At 46.1% G+C, this 21,127-nt stretch overlaps 1 protein-coding gene across 2 annotated transcripts in view; it reads right to left on the bottom strand.

Annotated features, from left to right (window-relative positions):
- GAREM1 (GRB2 associated regulator of MAPK1 subtype 1) overlaps positions 1 to 21,127 on the bottom strand; it is a 153,247-nt gene that overhangs the window by 88,403 nt on the left and 43,717 nt on the right. For both annotated transcript variants that reach the window (XM_070421213.1, XM_070421214.1), the window contains exon 2: positions 10,303 to 10,443. In XM_070421213.1, coding sequence (XP_070277314.1) covers positions 10,303 to 10,443 — 141 coding nt within the window. The remainder of the gene's footprint in view (positions 1 to 10,302; positions 10,444 to 21,127) is intronic.

The raw sequence follows: 21,127 nt of genomic DNA, 5'->3' as shown, positions 1-21,127 counted from the left end.
CGCCGTCTATCCGCTGCTGGAGCCCTCGGCACAGGGTACCGCAGGGTCCCGAGGTGGACCAAGGCCTGGCATCCCTGCCCAGGGACCAGCCAGCTTCCTGACTGGGAGCCAGCCCACAGGGGAGCCGGTGGGAAGGGCTGGAAGGGAACACACCTGAGCATTAGACTCAGGAGAGACGAGGCCGTGAGGGAGACATGGCCCCTTCACATGCCTGTGCCACCACATCGCACTGACCTCCAGCGTGTTTAACGCCCAGAAAAGCACCGCTCTGTGTGTACTGTGCTTGTCTCACGCTCACTCGTTGGCTGGACTCCCTATTAGGGTCAAGCCCCAGGAGGTCCCATCCACCAGTTCCAACACGTTGGAGGCCTGGCGATGGCCACCTTCCCACAGACGCATGTGGAAGTCTGAACCCCTCTCCTCGGGCCTAAAGGTCAGAAGCGCTCGCTGGTGCACGGGGCTCGCTGTCCTTCTCTGGATGAGCAAGCTGACAGCCACCCGATGGGCGAGGGGTGTCACAGGAGGCCAGCGCTCGGGGTCACCGGCGACCGAGGCATAAGGTCAGTGGTTCCAGGTCTTAGAAGCGAGGGGAGCGGCTGCAGGAGGTTTGACCAGCACAGCAATCCGCTTTGGAAGGCATTCCTCCGTCTGCTTTCCTTCCGCAAAGGGAAAAATAAACCCCCAAACTCGGAGCGATTCCTAAAAGCTGAAAGGGAACCTTTGAAAAGGTCACTACCTCTGAGAGGCACACATTCAAGATGGAAATTGAAGGATGGAGTCAGCGAGCCCCACCCACGCTGCAAACACGCCATCAGCCGCGGGGCCGCAGGGAGCCAGGCCAAACTTGCCACCCAACACCGATCACAGGATCTCACAGGTGACACTACGCTCGGACTTCCCATTCAGTTCCCACACACGCGTGGAAAGGGGTTCGGAACCCCACGCACCAGCCCTGTTTTCGGGCCAGAGTTTCTGTTTTGCTTTATTTTCTGGTCCTAGGATTCCTGCTGGTAGATGATTTGCCAGTGTTCTGAGAGTCAGCAGGGTAAAATGTGAAAAGAGCTGTCGAGGGATTCTCAGATCTTTTTAGTAAAGTGACTTTACTAATGTTTGTAGATCAAGAAAAGCCACATAATAGGGCACCCAATAACTTTCCACGGTATTTGCTCATGTTCCCCCTTTCCATATCTCCCACAAAGCTCTTATTTTAAAAACAAACTAATAAAATGCCTTTCTCCCCAAACTTACACACACGCACACAACCGCACACACGCACACAACCGCACACACGCACACAACTGCACACACACACCCCTCTCTTTACCCCTTTATATTTAAATCGCTACAAACAACAGGGTGAGCCCCTGGAAATTAATAAAAGGAAATTTCTCCCCCCCTCCAGAGAGAGAGAGAGAGAGAGAGGGAGCTGTGGGTACTCAAGTCCCCCTAGGAAGCCATGGCTGGAAGGTCCTACCACGCTATGGAAACAGAAACATGTCTTTCTGAGTTCACCTTTCATTGACGGTTTCCACACACACTTCACACCAGAACAAAGCAACCCAGTGGAAGGAGAACTCTCTTTCATTCTCCCAGAAATTACTTAAGATTCTAATATAAGTAGGATCGAAGGAAGGGGCAGAGTGGTTTGGTAAGAATTCCATTTGTAGTTCTACAATACGATTAACTGTGTCTCTGGTTGTTATGTCAGGGTCAACTTTTCCCTTTTTATTACAAAAATTTTCTAACATAGAGGAAATTAGGGGAATGTGAACACCCTTATACTCTTCACCTAGATTTAACAACTTTACTAGCTTGTCAATTATTCATCTATTTTTATGGGGTTTTTGCTAAGTATTTTATGATTTTTAATCACAATTCTCCCCTAAATAATTCAGTATGTGCCTCTAAAAAAATGGAAGTATTTTCCTTCATAACCATCATACTAGTGTCACGCAAACAAAATCAAAATAATTCCCTAATATCATCTCATCATGAATATCAATCAAATTCAAATTTCCTTGGATGATTATTCTCAAGCATTTAGAAGTGAGACCAGAAAGGTTGGTAGCAACCCTCAAGTCATTCTTCTATCAAAGGGTAATTTCTTTATCTTTATTTTGAGTTTAAATACCAGGCTGAATACCCAAATGTGAAAGATACAACCACCTACCCTTTAATCACAAACACCATATTAAATCAGCTAAAAAAAGAACATCATTTAGTCAAGAAGTAGAGTAGGAGAGAGTCACAAATGTCTCTCTTGGGGAAAAAAAAAGGCAAAGACAATTTCCCAGACACCAAGCTATTATAGCAATCAGTTCCCCCTCTTTTCTCTTCTGAATCATTCTTCCTAAACTAGACAGATTCTCCTGACTCTTTTATTCTGAAAAGATGAAATTTAGAAACTCCTACGTCTGTCTCTTGGCTTCCCTTAAACCAGTGGTTCTCAACCTTCCTAATGCCGCGACCCTTTAATGCAGTTCCTCATGTTGTGGTGACCCCCAATTTCATTGTTACAAATTGAACATAATTAAAGCATAGTGATTAGTCACAAAAACAATATGTAATTATATATGTGTTTTCCGATGGTCTTAGGCGACCCCTGTGAAAGGGTCATTCGACCCCCAAAGGGGTCGGGACCCACAGGTTGAGAACCGCTGCCTTAAACATATCTTGACAAAATTAGCTGATCCTGCATGCAGTCCCACCTCCCACACATTTAACCCCCATTATAATCTAATTTCCTCCCTTCTGTTCCCTGCGTGCCTTCTGAGGACCACGATTTCCTTAATCACACCCAGAAGGCCCACCACCACCAGGATGGCCTCCTGGGTGCACCCCCCTCCTTCACTCTTGCTGACCTGAAGGCTCTGCTTGGTTTTGCATTCTTCCCTGTAATTTACTCAGATGGGAATGTCACCTGGAGGTGGAGGGCTTGTTACTGTGGAAAAGGCCCTGATAGAGATGTCTGTACTTAATGCCCCTGAGGGCTGTGTGGGGAAGGGGGAGCCAAGTGAAAGCTTTGGTGGACTGGCTCATTCTAGCTCTCTCGTCTCCAGGGTGGTTCGATGCCTTGGGGTGGGAAGTGACTCCCAACACCTTCTGGGGACCAGTGGTGGGGGGAGCGGGCCCGGAGGCACACCAGATCATGGGTTCCAATCACACTGATCAGCTGTGTAATATTCCAATATGCGTACCATCTCTAAACCTCAGTTTGGACTTGTGCAAAATGCAGGTATTAATAGAACCTGCCTCATGGGATTGTTGTGAAAGTTACACGCAGAAACCAAAGTGCCTAGAACACAGTAAGCAGTATATACATCATAGTTATGGCTAACCGTGACGGAAAGATTCCAGGATGAAAACTGGTCCTCGGGTATCTAACAGTCATTGCTGGCAACACTGGCTGGGATGATGCTCCTTAGCAACCGTACCTGTACTTGAGAACTTTTTCAGAGAGGGTTTGATGTCCATTTATCACGTACGCGCTATCCCACATAATAGTCACAGCGAGCGGAGTGTTGTTCAACACTCGGAGTTACTTTGCAAGCGGATGATTCATGCTAATTAAACTCACAACCCAGGGGAATAAAACCAGCCTGTTTCGACATTTCCTTTTGTTCGGTAATTACAACTCAAGGTTATGTTCGATGCCACATTAGGGTAATTCTGCCCGAGAGACGGAGCACTTCTACATGTCTGGTGTTGTTTGTGTGTTTTTTCAACAGGCTCTGCAGAGAGACAGCCAGGTGCGTGCTGAGTCAGGGCCTTGCAGACTCATAAGCAACTCTCCCCACCCCCGTGCTCCGCTGCCATTTATTTCTGTTCATAATGTCGCGGGGAAGAAAGGACTGAGATCATCTGAGCTTGTTATAGATTCACCGGATTTGCAGGAAGATGAGAACTTAAAAATAGAAGCCAAACATGGAGGCTGGGGTTTATCTTGGATGCGTCTGTTCAGGTATCAATCCGTTCATCGTGATGACAGCACGCACTCCATCCCCTGAAGCACATTTCATACACTCAGCCCGAATGAATTCCACTGCTTCTCCCACTGTCGGGCCACGGATCCACGGCGCGCGCCCCCTTCTGGTCCATTTGGCTCCCAGGAGGGGGGCACCATGAGGAGGTGACGTTTATTGAGTGCTCATCGGTGCCAGGCACACTGCGGAGTCATTCACACTGCTCAGGCCTCCGAGAACCTTCATGGCATTTTCTTTCTTTTATTTTTGTTAAAACATATTTTATTGATTTTTCACAGAGAGGAAGGGAGAGGGAGACAGAGAGTTAGAAACATCGATGAGAGAGAAACATCGATCAGTTGCCTCCTGCACACCCCCAACCAGGGATGTGCCCGCAACCAAGGTACATGCCCTTGACCAGAATCGAACCTGGGACCCTTCAGTCCAAAGGCTGATGCTCTATCCACTGAGCCAAACCAGCTAGGGCTTCACGGCATTTTCTAAGGCAGATCCCCATTTTATAGATCGGAAACTTGGAGCTTCGAAGGGCAAATGAAATCCCAGAAGCAATGGCATCTCCGGGTGTTTGTGGGGCCTGATTATATTAGTTTTAAAGGGGAAAAATGCCCAGTTGTGAGGACTAAGTTGTATTTAAGGCCCCAGAAGGGGGCAGCAGGAAAGAGGGACCCTGAGCCATGAGCTTTAGTGGTAACCAACGTGGGTAGCTTGACTGGCCACTCTGAGCTGCAGAGACGAAAGGAATCTGATGACTAGAAATATGAACTGCAAAATGAAAGTCATTCGTCTTTACAAACTGTTCTATAATTCAGTGGCACTAGGTTTAAAATTTTTTAAAGCAGATTTTATTGTTGTTTAAGAAATCAGGATCATGGGGGGCGGGGTGCAGGGTGGGTTAATGTCTGATAAAGTGCCAAGCAGTACTTAGCCGGTCTGAGTACGCAGAATGCAGAAAAATGCCGATTTCTGTTCTGCACATTTCTCAGGAAACACTGCCCTTTGGGGAGCATCGAGAAGTTAGAAGTTCACCTAAAACTGATCTGCGATGCCTTTTAAATAAATCCTGGGTGAAAACAGGCATCACTTTTCTATACACTTTGCCGACTTTTCTTGAGTGGCTTCTCCACTGTTAGCAAAATCCGTGATGCTGACTGAACACATTCTCTCTCTCAGAATCAATTGTTTGTTCTACCAAGAAAACTCCTTTTATCCAAAACGAAAAACTTTGCCAGAACAAGGAAATTCTTATTTTCCCCCCAAAGCACATCTAATAATAAGTCGATCTGATCACCACCATAACAGAGTGCAATTCTGTTAAAAACTTCAAGTCACATTGATCTTTTTCTCAAAGTTTTATGACAGTCTTTTCACATGAGAATGTCTGGTAAAGAAGATGGGAAAAGCACTGAGTTGCGATTTTGTAAAAATGCTGAGTTTACTACTTTGCGGAATGAGTGTGAGTGGAGCTGCATACGGCTGCCCCACTGGGATCTGCCCGATTCCCAGGGACCCCACCTACAGGGCACACAGGAGGGTGCTGCCTGCAACAGGGCCGTGCGGTGGCCCTGACTGGATGGTGGACTGACGGGAAAAAAGGGTTGAACCTGTTTCAGAAACTAGGACGTGCTTGGACAAAATGAAGGGGGCGTGTCACGGAGACCCACGAGCCAGCTTGCACCCACGTGGCTGAATGTGGGACAATTCCAGCATCAACATAAATCAAAACAGGAATATATGCTACCCCAGTGAATGGAGAAACCCTGATGCCATGTTGATAATGATAACTGAATATATAAACGCAAAAGAAGAAAAAGCTCTTCCTAACAGGAGAATGACAGCTAACACATGTGAGAAGGGATGATGGGGTTAAGTGAGAAACGCACCATTTTCCCACCTTCTCGGTGAAAACTGGATCAGACAGGAGACATGAACAGCTGCTCCAGGCGTGAGGAGGAGGAGCTAGAGAAGGAACAGGATGCACGCTTACAGAATCTCTAAGAGTGTTTCCTTCAAATGTTCCAGGAATCACAAAGTGAACGGGATTAATACAGCAGAGAAATCAGGCAACATCTTAACCAAGTGATCAAATGAAGGTCGCCAGGAAGGGGCAAAGGGACATCCATGTGACAGTCTGAGATGTGACAGTCTGAGAAGGAGACCTCACGCACACAGCGATCCAACCAAAATACGGAACCTCGATCTATCACCAGGAGCCTCGCAAGTCCACATGAGGGGCTGTTCTATCACACGCCCGGCCTCTGCCTGTGTTCCTCAAACACGTCATGTAACACAAGGAAGGCTGTTCCATTGAAGGGGCCTGAAGGGACATGACAGGGAAGTACAGCAAGTGGCCCTAGACTGGATGCTGACCTGGAGGGAAGAATGCAATCATGGTCATTTTGGGGGCATCTGACAAAACTGGCACACGAACTGTAGATGAAAGTATTAAATGTCCTGAATCTGCTGATAGCACTGTGGTTACATAAGAGAATGTTCTTGTTAGGAAATACACATGAAGTATTAGGGGTGTAGGCTGCCTACCCTCAAATGAGTCAGAAAAAATAAATGTGTGTGTGTGTGTGTGTGTGGAAAGAGAGAAAGAAGGGGAGGACAGGAGGAAAAGAATAAGACAAACACGAAACAATGATGTTAAAAATGTGTAGAACTAGGTAAAAGGTCTAAGGGAATACACTATACTACTGCAACCTCAAAATAAAGAGTTTAACAAAAACAACTGCAGCCAAAACAACTTTGAGGGGTATCCGTGTTCAGCTTGCTCTAATGAGCAGAAAAGTAATTCAACTTGTAATCAGTAGTGCAAAATAGAGAGGTGCCCCTTTGGAAACATTCTGTTGCTGTCATCTTCACAAGTCATCACCAGGAACACTTCCGGAGCCCTTACTCAGTGATAACTGCTCTGAAAGGTGTTTTACTTGCGTGACCCGTTTTTGGCTTCACAACTACCCTAGGAGAAAGGCCCTGGAGTTACCCCCACTTCACAGATGAGGAAACCAAGGTTTACAGAAGTTTAGTAACTTGCCCAAAGTAATACAGGGAGTAAATGGCAGAACCAGAAACCCAACAAGGTTGATTACAAAGCTGGTAGGATTTATTGCTTTGTTAAACTTAATTTTTAATTACTTATTAGTTTTCCTCAAAGAAAGAGAGATGAAGCACAACCTAGATAAAATTTTGGCAAATTAGTAAAATATGCTTGAATAAGGGCTTCTTCTAATTTTAATTACAGCACTAAATTAACCAGAGAGACATCTATATATATATATAAGCCTAAGCAACTGAACAACTGAATAACTGGTCGACCGGTTGCTATGATGTGCACTGACCACTAGGGGGCAGACGCTCAATGTAGGAGCTGCCCCCTGGTGGTCAGTGTGCTCCCATAGAGAGAGTGCCGCTCAGCTGACTGACCCATCCTGGTAGCCCACCAGCTTGGCGGCAGTCACTCCCTCCCTCAGTAGTCCTACAGGTCCAATCTCCAGAGAACGGGCCAGGCACCAACGGACCAGCGCCTCCAGCCTCCTGGAAGTCGGCCTTGGTCACCACCATCACTTCCCCTCCCTTGATGCTCTGCAAGGAAGAAGTGATATAAAAGCGGCAGCCAGGTGGCTCCCAACAACTGACGCAAATGTCAGCAGGATGGATCCAGATCCCGGGCTGGTAAGGGCGTCCCACTGCCCGCCAGGAGGGCTGATTGCGGCTTCGCCCCCCACCCCGCTCTGGGGACCCCACCTGTGCATGAATTCGTGCACTGGGCCTCTAGTAAGTGATATTTCTGGTCTCCATAATTTACTTTACACTCTCTTTCTTCCAAGGGCTGACTTGGTCATTCACAAATTCTTTGAAAAAATATACCCGAGTATGTCTTTTGAAATGATCTTATCAAACGTCTCCTAAACCCTGTGGTCCTTGCTATGGCATGCCTATTAATGTCCTCCTAAAATAAGATGTTGACGCCTACATCTCCAACGTGAAGGCATTTGGAGGTGGAGCCTTTGGAGTGTTACTAGATCCTGAGGATGGAACCCTCACAAGTGGGATTAGTGCCCTTCGAAGAGAGACGTAAGAGAAAGGATCAGTCTCTCTCCACCACCTGAGGACACAGCGAGAAAACAACCATCTGCAGGCCAGGAACTGGGCTTTCCAGATGTGCCGGTGCCTTGATCTTGGACTTCCCAGACTCCAGAACCAAGAGAAAAACATTCCTGTTGTTTCTAGTCCATTCTGTCTATGGTATGTTGTTATCGGAGCCCAAACTAAGACAGTCTTGTTTCAAGTTTTTCTTCCTGATTAAAAATGTTTTCTCTCCTTTCAGGTAAAGTAATGGAGCTTATGTTCATGTTTCCTTTTAGTCTCGACGCTTCAATTTTACTTAAAAAAATGTATCACTCGCAACACACTGCCTGCTCAGTACCACCGTCCTCCTCAGAGATGGGGAGTAAACGGCTACACATGCCATCTCTTTCTTCCCAGGGGAAGCTGAAGGACCGTTAATTTTTTAAACAAACGTTCAAAACAATACAACATTTGCAAATACTTGCAGGTGTTCGGGGCAATCTTATCATCTGACAGAGCGAATGCCCACTCCAGAAAATGCAGCCCCGCCCATGGCTGCATAATTTAACCGCAGAAGGAGCTTTTAAAACCCTGATGCCCAGCCCACACTCGAGACCAATGAAACCAGACCCGCTGGAGATGGGACCTGGGCCTCGGGCATTCTAAGCTCCCCTGACGATTCCAGTGGGCGGCCTAGTTGGAGATGCTGGATCGAGCGCCTGGAGCCGTGAAGAATCACATCTTTGTGTACAGAGCTAAAGGCTTCACAGAGCTTTTGGAATTGGTCTCATTAGGAAGGTATAGTCCAACTGGTGAGTGATGACAGTAGGAAACAGTAGGGAACAGTAACCGGACGAGACTGAGACGTGTGCCACATGAAGGGGACACACAGTGAGCACATCAGGAGGCCATGGGGACAATAGGTGTCATCAGCATCCTCCGCAACAAGTCCCGGTGGGTGGCAGCCTAGAGCCTCTGAACACATTTGCGGAAACGATCGAATGAAACTTGCCTTTGGGAGAAAAACGAAAACTCTGTCTATGAAGAACAAAAAACCACACAACGGGTGGGGTAAAACTGTATGCTGATGGAGCATAATTTGATGTCTTCCTTTTTAGTTTTCCACAAAAGACAGGACCCACGCCTTGGAGCCTGCTAGACTAGAACCCGCGTGGGTCTCACCAGCCGGGGACCCCCTCGCGGAGGGACGGCAGCCTGAGCGTCAGGCTCACGCTCGGCCCCGCTGGCCTGGTCCCAACCTCACAGTAGCAGTGCCCCCCGCACCTGAGCCTGCCTCCTTTTCCTCAAAAGGCGACTCCTGAGGCTAAGAAATAGAACCCGGAGGACAAGATTCCAGGCCACAGAAATGCTCTCTCACAGTTTTTTCTTTGGAATAAGGACTTTTGAGAAGCGGAATGATTCCTAGGCCATCCTGGCAATTAAAGATTTCTAGGGATACAAAAGGGGACCACAGCATTCATTCATTCAATAAGTACTTATTGAACACGTACCACTCGCTGCTCTCCTAGGCCTTGGGAAGAAACACAGCAGGGCCTTTTCTAAAGAGAACACTCCCTGGTACTGAGCGACTTCACTCAACAACGTCACAGCAGCCTAAGGCTACACGATTGACAGCTAACTGACTAAAGGGTCCTGCTACAGACCTTAAAAAACACACGAATAGCCAAAAAACAAAACAAAACAAATAAAGAAAAGGAAAGTCAAGATCCTTTATATAATTAACTGTATGTACCAGAGGACTTATAGAGTAACAAAAGTCTTTTTTTAAAACGGCATTTATGTACGTATATTCAGGCCACTACATGTATCCTAAGCTCCAAACAGTACCAGCCCATCCATGTGTTCAATGGCCGATCCAATAGCCACAAGAAAGTGCTTGCTTCTTCTTCTCCTATGTCACATACCCGCTAGTGCAGCGGTTCTCAACCTGTGGGTCGCGACCCCTTTGGCGGTCGAACGACCCTTTCACAGGGGTCGCCTAAGACCATCCTGCATATCAGATATTTACATGACGATTCATCACAGTAGCAACATTACAGTGATGAAGTAGCAACGAAAATAATTCTATGGTTGGGTCACAACATGAGGAACTGTATTTAAAGGGCCAGAAGGTTGAGAACCACTGCTCTAGTTTATAGACGATTCCTGTTTCCTCGCCGTGGAGAAAAGTTAGCATGAGCATATTGCAGGCTCCTTCCTGCCCTCCTCCTGCCCGGCGGAGTCTTACCCGCGTAGTGCACCGGGATCTCTATCTTCGGCCCAATGACGTAGTGGCCCTCCTCCAGGCTGTGGGCGGTGATGGTGGTCCACTGGCGGCACGAGTGGATCAGCAGGTAGTCGTTCTCCCGCAGCCCTTCGATGCATTCTCCTGGAAAACAGAATCCCACACAAGAAACCTGGAATTAGCAGGGGCTTACTCCGTCCTCTGCAAAAAAATGTCATTCGTTAGAACCTCACTGGTGCGCAAGCTGACAGTTCATCCCCCGAGGAGAAAGCGTTCACTTAAGAATTAGCAATAAAAGAAAGCATTCCAAGTGGCTCCGTGGTTGAGTGTGACCTATGAATCAGGAGGCCACGGTTCAATTCCCGGTCAGGGCACCTGCCTGGGTTGCACGGACTGGATCCCCAGAGTGGGGCGTGCAGGAGGCAGCCAATCAATGATTCTCTCTCATCATTGATGTTTTGATCGATCCCTCTCCCTTCCTCTCTGAAATCAATTATTTATATATATATATATAATTATATATATAATCAATTATATATAATTGATTATATATATATATATATATATATATATATATATATAGCATTCCATGCCATGTTGATAATGTCACTCAAGATTCCATAAAAATGTTTCTACATTATTTACAAAGAGATCTTCACATGCCTCATTTTATCTAAATAATTATATTCCAACGATTATAAAACAAAGATTAAGTGCTTATGTTAGGTAATACCTGGATGCTGTGCATCTATTGTGTCATGTGATACAGTAATGATGAGGGAGGTACGATCCCTTCCTGGCGGGTAGAGAAGAACTCAGTGCTCAGGTGGTAAGCGACAGGTCTAAGCCACAGGTCGGGTAAGTGGACAAGAGCAGACTCGGGCCTGGGCAGACTGATTCTGAAGCTTCTGCTCTTACACACGACAGGACAGGCTACCAACAGGAAGGAATAGCCTATCTGTCTCTCTGCCGAAACACCACTTGAAAATACAAGCCTATTTCTCCTTTTCAATTGGGTATATTTTGCCAGTCCTCTCTGGCCTCCTACTGAACATCCCAATCAATTAAAAACAGTGAAGTCTGTAGCATACACATAACATGATTTTTCATTTTAATAATTCTGATGTACCCTTTTAGCCTTTGAACCAATGACAAACTATTTCAAAAGAGAAATCCACTCCCTGAAATGGAAAAGTTAGTTTTCTAGACGCAGGAATGATCCCATAAACCCCGCTTAATAATTTTCAATGCTCGAAAAAAAATAGCTGAAAAGGCGAATTCCTTTATACAGGAAACCACCAGCCTGCCTTATTTTTGATGTTATTATATTTCAATAATGAAAAGTTATTGGTGGTTTAAGTGTATGTTTCAAAATGGCACTTATCAATCCCTCAAAAGTTCTTAAAAGTTGCAGCAATTTTTCAATTAAAAAAAAAAGTAGAGAAAGGTGTAACCATCAATGTGGTTATCACAACCATAAGCCATCAAATTTGTTCCCAAATTAAAAAGGCCATAATTTTTAATACAGTCTTACTGCAAGAATATGCTATCTTTGTTGCTGAAAAGGCGAAGAGTTAAAGCTTTTATGGGGGTCGGGGCGGGGGGCGGGGGCTGGAAGTGGAGGTACCTGAGCAGGAGGGGGAGGGTCCCATTGTGGGGGGCATATTTCCAAACCAGACTCCCCTGCCCCTCACACTCTGGGAGACCAGGTTCATAAAGACACCGACTGGGGAGGCCAGTGGTACTCAGCAGCCCTTTGCATCTCTCGAGCATATGAGGGCAGGAACGAAAGCTCTAGAAGCACTGCCCATAATATAGCCCCCTCAGTACTCCCCCACCCAAGGGCAGAGGGGAGGGCACATACAGGGCAGTTGGGAGTTACAGACACGGGCTTCAGAGCCCAGCATTCCTGGTCTAGCCAGGCTCTGTGCCAGCGCTGTGTGGTTCTGGGCAGGCATCTCTCTTCTCCCAGGAGAAGGGACAACAGGCCCTGCTTCCCAGAGGCTTAAAGACGCCTGGGGGCAGCCAGGGACCCTGGGGAGCGCCACTCTGTCATGGATGTTAGGTGTGACCAGGACACATCAGCTATTGATTTTATTTATCGTGAGATTTTCCTCCCTGAAGGCTGTCCTGTTTATAAACACTGTAATTGAGGTCAGGTCATCCTTTTACAGGTGAGGAAAGGATTTTCCGAGCAGTCAAGAAACTTGCCTAGAGCGGCACAGCTAAGTGGCAGAAACTGACTTCAGGGTCTCTCTCTCTCTCCACATCTCTCTCCTGCTCTTCCAACACCACACTGTGGGTCGCCTTGAAAACCACCAACAATCCAAGAAACAGGGAACACTGGCCTTTGGTTCCCTCAGCCAGCATGACAAGCACCGTTCCAACGCTGGGGACACACTTCGGGAAACAAGACCAAGGTCCCTGCCCTAGGACGCCCACTACCCCACAGGAAGGAGACGGCACCGTCGACGAGAATGCTGGGATTATGGGTCAGTTGGGGAGTGAGAGGGGCTGCGGGTAAAGGGTGAGAGGATCAGGAGAAAGAAGAGCAATTCACAAGTTTGTCATCTTCTTCAGCAAACATCTGTCTACTTAGTTCGCCTTTAAAAAACAACTTTGAGATATCATAACAGACAAAGAAGGACAGATACTTAATGTGTACACTTTGATGAGCAACAAACACTTACTGAGTCTCTTTTATGCACAAAGCAATGGAGGAGTGGGCCAAATATAACGCCTTTGGGCCTGCATTCAAGAAATCAACATTCTCACTGGTGAGATGCATCTCTATGTAATTTCATGAAAGGCAGGGCATGATGAGTGCTATGCAGAGGAAGAGGAAATCAGGAGTGGAGATGGGACTTTAGCAGAGACGATCAAGGACATGTTAACAGGAATGTAAAGCATTGGGCCTGGTCCTTTGATGGATGAGAGGGTCTTCGAGGAGAGGAAGGCAATAGGAGCCACTGGAGCGTGTTGGATACGAGAACCATGCCAGGAAAATTCATCTGGTGGTGCTGGGAAAGATGAATGGGAGAGAGGAGAAACCACAGTGCCATTCAGGGGAAAAAGAAAAATGTCATTTTCTGCAACTAAACTGTTACATCATAAAAACTGTTTTAATTTTATTCCACAGTGGGCTCTGAAGAGGCAGCGAAGGCACAACTGCAGTCAAGTTAATCGAAATGAAAATATAATGTTAAATCCTACTGCTAGCTGATGCTATAAACTCTACCAAGAGGATTCAGAATGATCTTCGAAGCCATAAAGTAGTAAGAAACCAACGCTATTTTTGAGCTTGTGCCTTTTTAATTTTTTTTTAAACAACTGAACCATGTGCCTGCTTTAGGCAAAAAAAAAGTTTCACAAAAATTGTCTAGAAATAAAACTTAATATAATCACTTAAAATATCCTAGGGGAGGCCACTAATAGAGAAATTACATATGAATTCATAAAGTCAACAATTTTTGTGATATAATTAGCCCATTGCTTAACTGCTATGTATAACATACTAAACTTATATATTTAGCTTAATGGTGTAGCATTAGTAGGTCTAAAAGAATTATGTGTTAAACTAGAGGCCCAGTGCACAAATTCATGCACAGGGCGGGGGGGGGGGGGGGGGTCCCTCAGGGTGGCCTGCAGGGATGGGGCTGAAACCCACAGTCCGACGCCCCTGCAGCTCCTACCTGCCGCTCCCGCTTATCCCACTGCGCCTGCCCCGGGCTCGTGCCCATCTATCCTGATCGGGAGAGGCTGGCACTGCTGTAGCAGCACTCGCCAGGCATGAGCCCTGCGTCTGGTGTCCTCCCGAGAGGAGTGGCCTGTGGGATCGGGCCGAAACCAGTTCTCTGACATCCCCCAGAGGGGTCCTGGATTGTGAGGGTGCAGGCCAGGCCAAGGGACCCCACCGGTGGACAATCGGGCCAGGGAGGAACTGCGTGGAAGGGCTCCTGGGAGTGTCCGACCCTGTCTCGCCCAGTCCTGATCCACCGATCGGGGCTGGCTGGCTGGGGAGGGACGCAGGAGGTTGGCCAGCCAGGGAGAGACTGCAGCAGGGCTCCGGGGCGTGTCTGGCCTATCTTGTTCAGTCCCGAAGAGGCCGGACCCCAGCAGCAAGCTAACTTACCAGTCAGAGCGTCTGCTCCCTTGTGGTCAGTGCATGTCATAGCGACTGAATGACCGGACAACTGTCTGCCCCCGGTGGTCAGTGCATGTCACAGTGAGCAGTTGAGCGGCTTTAGCGTATCATTAGCATATTACGCTTTGATTGGTTGAACAGTCAACTGGTCACCAGACGACCAGACACTTAGCATATTAGGCTTTTATTATATAGGATTCCAAGTTATGGCAATGCCATCCTGAAATTTCTCCACATCCAACATGCTTCTGGGATATACTTTACTTGTCTAGTCTGAACTTGACCTCTTCAACATTAAGTCTTATACAGCTGTCAAAATCATTTTTTAAATCAATTTTATTTTTATTTTATTTTTTATTGCTTAAAGTATTACAAAGAGTATTACATATGTCTCCTTTTTTTCCCCGCCCTTGACAATCCCCTGGCCTACCCTACCCCCAAGTGTCTTATGTCCATTAGTTATGCTTATATGCATGCATACAAGTCCTTCGGTTGATCTCTTACCCCCCTCCCTCCTGCCCCCCAACCCTCCCTGGCCTTCCTGCTGCAGTTTGACAATCTGTTTGAGGTAGCTCTGCCTCTCTATCTATTATTGTTCAAAAGTTTATAATGGTCTTTATTATCCATGAATGAGTGAGATCATGTGGTATTTTTCCTTCATTGACTGGCTTATTTCACTTAGCATAATGCTCTCCAGTTCCATCCATGCTGTTGCAAATGGTAAGAGTTCCTTCTTTTTTATAGCAGCATAGTATTCCATCATGTAGATATACCACAGTTTTCTAATCCATTCATCTACTGATGGGCACTTAGGCTGTTTCCAGATCTTAGCTATGGTGAATTGTGCTGCTATGAACATACGGGTGCATATATCCTTTCTGATTGGTGTTAAAATCATTTTTAATGCTAGCAGAACTAAACTCTATGAATCCATCCAAGTCTGCTTTAAAAAAGAAGAGTCAAGCCCCGCCAGAGTGACGTAGTTAGTTGGTTGAGTATTGTCCTGTGCACCCAAAGGTTGCCGGTTCAATTCCCAGTATCGATGTTCTCTCTCTCTCTCTCTCTCTCTCTCTCTCTCTCTTCTCCCGCCACCCCCCCCTCCCTGCCCCCCGCATGTCCTCAGATGAAGATAAAAAAGAAGACTTGCTGAAACCGGTTTGGCTCAGTGGATAGAGCGTCGGCCTGCAGACTGAAAGGTCCCAGGTTCGATTCCGGTCAAGGGCATGTACCTGGGTTGCGGGCACATCCCCAGTAGGAGATGTGCAGGGGGCAGCTGATCGATGTTTCTCTCTCATCGATGTTTCTAACTATCTCTCTCCCTTCCTCTCTGTAAAAAATCAATAAAATGTATTAAAAAAAAAAAAAAAAAAGAAGACTCACTCTCAAATTTTTAAATAAGTACAGATTGCCTGGGCATGCACAGATGCCACATGTTTGGCTGCTGGGACAATACGATCTCCTAATTCACCCTTCTGATCTCTCCTTGTTTCCCCCCCTTTACACTGGCTGTAACTGTAGGAGTTCATCAAAGTTCTACCCTGAGTCTGCTCACCTTCTCTCTCTCCTTTACAATCCCATATACCTCTCAAGGATTCAATCAGTTACGGACAACTCCCAAATCCATGCTACCAGTTGCTAACTTCTATTCTGAGCTCCGAGCCCAGCCTTCATCTCCTACACATTTCTACCTGGATGGCCCCTTGCCATTCATTCAGGCACCACAGACTCATCCAACAAACACTTCCTAAAAAGGAGACCAGTAGTAAACCAGGTACCTGCTCTCATGGACCTGACCTCTGGGCTGCGTTTTCAACCCTGAGTTCTTCCCCCTTTCAATTGATGTACATATTGCTGCAGATAGAACTTTAAGAATATAGCACTGCTCATCTTATTCTTCCTTTTGTTTTCAACTGCCTTCCCGGGTTCCCATTCATACAAAATGAGACCTTGATTCCTTGTCCAATACGTAAGGGCTCCATGACCTAGTTCCAAAGGGTCCATGATCACATGTCCCCATACCACACAGTAGAGCCCCCAAAACACATTCTTTGTTCCACATACAGGCCTCTCTCACTTATTTGGGCCCTCCCTCACTTTCTTTCATTTGCCTAAGCCTTTATTTCCCAATCCCTACTTACTCATTGCTTATCCTGCTCAATCTTGAAAGACCAACTCAAATGTCACCTTCATGAATGTCTTCCTGGTATGAACCCTTAACATTTTATTTATTTATTTATTTTTAAATATATTTTATTGATTTTTTTACAGAGAGGAAGGGAGAGGGATAGAGAGTTAGAAATATCAATGAGAGAGAAACATTGATCAGCTGCCTCCTGCATACCCCCCACTGGGGATGCACCCGCAACCAAGGTACATGCCCCTGACCGGAACCGAACCCGGGACCCTTCATTCCGCAGGTCGACACTCTATTCATTGAGCCAAACCAGTTAGGGCGAACCCTTAACATTTTACATTGAAACTGCATTGACTGTGCAACTTTACCAATTTCTTTTAGGCTATAAGTATGAGGAATTGAGCTTAATTTTTTAATTTTATATACACATATATTTTTAAAATATATTTTTATTGATTTCAAAGAGGGAGAGGGAGAGAGAGGGAGAGAGAGAGAGAGAGAAAGAGAGAGAGAGAGAGAGAGAGAGAGAGAAAGAAACATAGATGAGAGAGAATCATGGATTGGCTGCCTCCTGCACACTCCCTACTGGGGATCGAGCCCACAAACTGAGCATGTGCCCTGACCAGGAACTGAGCTGTGACCTCTTGATTCATGAGTGGACACTTAACCACTGGCCGGGCAATATTTACATATTTTTAAATAACATTATAACAAAAATAACAGTGGGAATGACAAGCAATTTTTCCCCTTTTTAAAGCTTTCCTTGTCTCTATATTTATCAAGTTTGAGAACCACGGTTATGGAGTGAAGGAACAGAGATATTCCAGATCACCAATGCTGTCAGATGAGAGTCTCTCTGAATGACCGCTTCTCACCACCAAGCCCAGCAATGCAATGAAACAGCCCGAGTCGCTGCCTCACGGTTTTGCTTGAATATTCTAATACAACACATTTACCTTTATTTAGAATACTGCCCCCTGGGAACAAGCTGCCAACAGCTTGCTGCCAGCTGCCTGGGTCCCTTACTGAATCCACAGGGGACAGACCGCCTGCTGTGCCGACCACACCCAGCTGTGCCGAGAGAGGTACACTTGGGTGGGGACACTCCGCCCAGGAGGTGCTGTAGTTTTCGTTTTCGGTTTCAGTACTTAGACCACCTTAACTGAGACATCTGTGCATAACCTTCAGCACCAGCAACATGTTACAATGACCGCAAAGGTGTGGTGACAGAGGCTACTCTTCCTAAGTCCTCTTCGAAAATACAACTTACCTTGACTGCGCACAGGCAGCTAGAACTAAACATTCTTCTCATTGTTTTAGCTACATTTCAGCCCAGAGACCGAGGGATCTACTCAAATGCTATTTAATTAGCATCCTCGAATATTTTCAGTGCATGAGGCCCTAGCTGTTTTCACATCTCCCAAACAAACACGAAGCATTTGCTGGGAGAATAGAACATGGCACCATGATAATATGTCTTTGTTCCAAAGAACCACAGTCCAGATGGCATGGCGAGTAAAGAAAGGTTATATAAGGGGAAGGAGGTAAAAGGAGGCGAAGAGATGATGTCATAGCCAACGGCTCTAAGAAGGTGAAAGAGCAACCCTGAAATCACGAAATTACACTGTTGTCTGCAATGAAAAAACAGTCATGTGTTCCCAAAAGGAAGCATTAGCAGGAGAGGAAAACCCTGAAAGGAACAACTAATTATCAACTGACTAATGAGAACAGGGAGAAATTAAAGAGTGACCAGGAAGAACATGCCACAGGAAATCATTAAAGCACAGCTAATAATTTTGAATTCAGGGCAACGGAAAACAAAATTTCAATGAGAAAAAATGCTCTCGGGATAAGAAGAGAAACTGCGTTTAGCCTAACACTTAGGGTGTCGTAAGAAAGTGTAAGACTGAAGAGACAGGATCACACAGGCATCAATCGCATGAAGGCGCCCGAGGACCCTGGGTGACAGCGCTCCTCAGGACGCGAGTAAGGTAGAGAGAGAAAGCCCTGGCACAGAGGTCAGGAAGGCAATGGAAAGTGAGTGTCCTAAATCTTGGAGACACATGAATAATTTGGCCTCCGAAAGCTCACCTATCACATTCCCCGGTTCTAAACGTTGAACAACAGATCCTCCAACGCCGTGCACACACCTGCATTTCTATATTCAGCTACTTCGGCAGGGAGTCCATTCCCAGGCGCACATCTCGGGTGCAGAGAGAGGGCGGAGAGTGGGCGGGGAGGGGGCACTTCAGACAACAGCACTGCTGGCCGGCAACTACTGTCCAGTTCTAACACTGAGAACACACCTCCCTTCAAGGCTGATCATCCTGGGGTGAGGGGGTGGGGGGAGCCTGCAGCCCCGAGGAAAACAGGCTCTGGCCCCGCCTGCCTGCGGGTTCGCTGTTATCACTGGGGGACTTGTACAAGCTCCGATGGGGTAGCTGGGGGCGGGGGGGTGGTGCCATGCCAGACCCGAGACATGGGAATCTCCGGGCTGGGACCCAGGCCCCTGCATGTTCTGAAATGTCCTCGGGCGTCCCGATGGGAGCCGGGGTGCAGAGTACAACTGGGGTGTCAAGAGCAGGGCCCTGGAGAGGCGTCACCCCACCAGGTGACTCGTTCTTGCACCTGGCGTGGAATGGGAGCGGGATGCGACTCAAGCAAGTCCTCAGGAAGTGTGAGCCGCAGGGCAAGTGTTATGACCATTACAGTCCTCACACGCCTCAGTCACAGGGTTCTCTCAAGCTAGGAAACTTGCATAGCGTGTGTCTGCTTCTTTCTTTCTTTCATTTTGTAGGAATGATAAATGATCCCGCTATGTAACTATTTGTTTGTTTGTTTATTTGTTTATTTACTTTTAATTATTTTTAGTTCTGCAAAGACCTTCATTGGATGGTGTCCTTGACAGGATTCGAACCTGGGACCCTTCAGTCTCCAGGCTGACACTCCATCCGATGAGCCAAACCGGCCAGGGCCCGTTATGTAACATTTATACATATACTTTATCTTTCTCAAATTAGACTGTGGTATTCTTGGGAGTCGGTGACTTTTCTTGTCCTCTTTCCCAAACAGGGCCAGTCACCCACTGATGATCATTCAACATGGCCACTTCCCCCTGGTTAGCTCCCACAATTGATACGTTTAACTCTCAGGTGAAATTAAAGTTATTTTCCTCCTTTTTTGTCTTCTATGTTGCAATAAAAAATAAGAGCAATTCTATTTTCCAAGACCTTTCTTAATATTTTAGGCTAATAGGAAGCTTTTCATCTAGAATGTTATGACCATAATAACTCCCAGCGGATTTTTTACTATGATTCACCTTTCACTAGGAAGTGGCAGACTACTGGATGTCCATCAATTCTCACTCCTTGTCCTCAGTAAGAGTTCCCTTCTATTAGCTGGAAGCATGGTGTCCAGAATACAGAACACTAAGCAATTAGGTGCAATAACAGCGTGACTCAGATATGGACAATGGGATGTAGTGCAAGTAGTACGTGCAACTTCCAACATGTGGTTTTAAGGAATCTTACCAGAAAGTTTACTGACTGAAGTAGACAATTCAAAGGTTTTAGTAAAGTCCCAATGTTCTGCAATCATCACTAGAACCTAATTATAGAACATTTCTTTCTTTTTTAAAAAATATGTTTTTATTGATTTCAGAGAGTGGAAGGGGGAGAGAGAGAGAAATAGAAACATCAATGATGAGAGAATCATTGATCAGCTGCCTTCTGCATGCCCCCTACTGGGGATCAAGCCCACAACCTGGGCATGCACCCTGACCAGGAATCCAACTGTGACCTCCTGGTTCATGAGTTGACACTGAGCAACACCGGCTGGGCTACAGGACATTTCTATCACCCCAAAAGAAACCTCATGCCTATTACCAGTCATTCCTACTACTCACCCCAAGCTTAGGCAACCACTCTGGTTTCTTTATCTATACATGTCTCTATTCTGGACATTTTGTATAAATAAAATTATAAAAGATGTGACCTTTCGTGTCTGCCTTCCTCCACTTAGTATAATGTTTCAAGGTTCATCTATGTGGTAGTGTGAATCAGTACTTCATTCCTCTTTATGGCCAAATAATAGCTGACTGTATGGATAGACCGTGTTTTAGGATGCTAAACATTTGGGCTATTTACAGTGTGGGTAATTACTGAGTACTGCTGAAAGGAACATGTATGTACAAGTTCTTGTGTGGACATATGTTTTCATTTCTCTTGGAAGGGGTGGAACTGCTGAGTCATATGGTAACTCTAAATTTAACTTTTTCAGAACTCCAGGCTGTTTGCCAAATTGGCTGCACCATGTTACAGTCCCACCAGCAATGAATGCAAGTTCCAATTTCCGCACACTCTCCAACACTTGCTATCCATCTTTTTAATTATTGTCATCTTCATGGGTGTGAAGTGTGCCTCATTGTGAATGTGACTTGCATGTGGTGCATCTTTTTATGAGCTTATCGGCCATTCGTACTTTTTGGAAAAGTGTTTATTCAAACCCTTTGCCCAGTTTGAAAATTGGTTATTTGGCTTTATTGTTGAGTT

This window comes from Myotis yumanensis, unplaced genomic scaffold (genome assembly GCF_028538775.1).
Source record: "Myotis yumanensis isolate MYYU_CA2020_CCGP unplaced genomic scaffold, mMyoYum1.0.hap1 SCAF_7, whole genome shotgun sequence".
Lineage (NCBI taxonomy): Eukaryota > Metazoa > Chordata > Mammalia > Chiroptera > Vespertilionidae > Myotis > Myotis yumanensis.
Note: the sequence above shows the minus strand (reverse complement) of the source record. Positions and strands in the feature narration are given on the sequence as shown.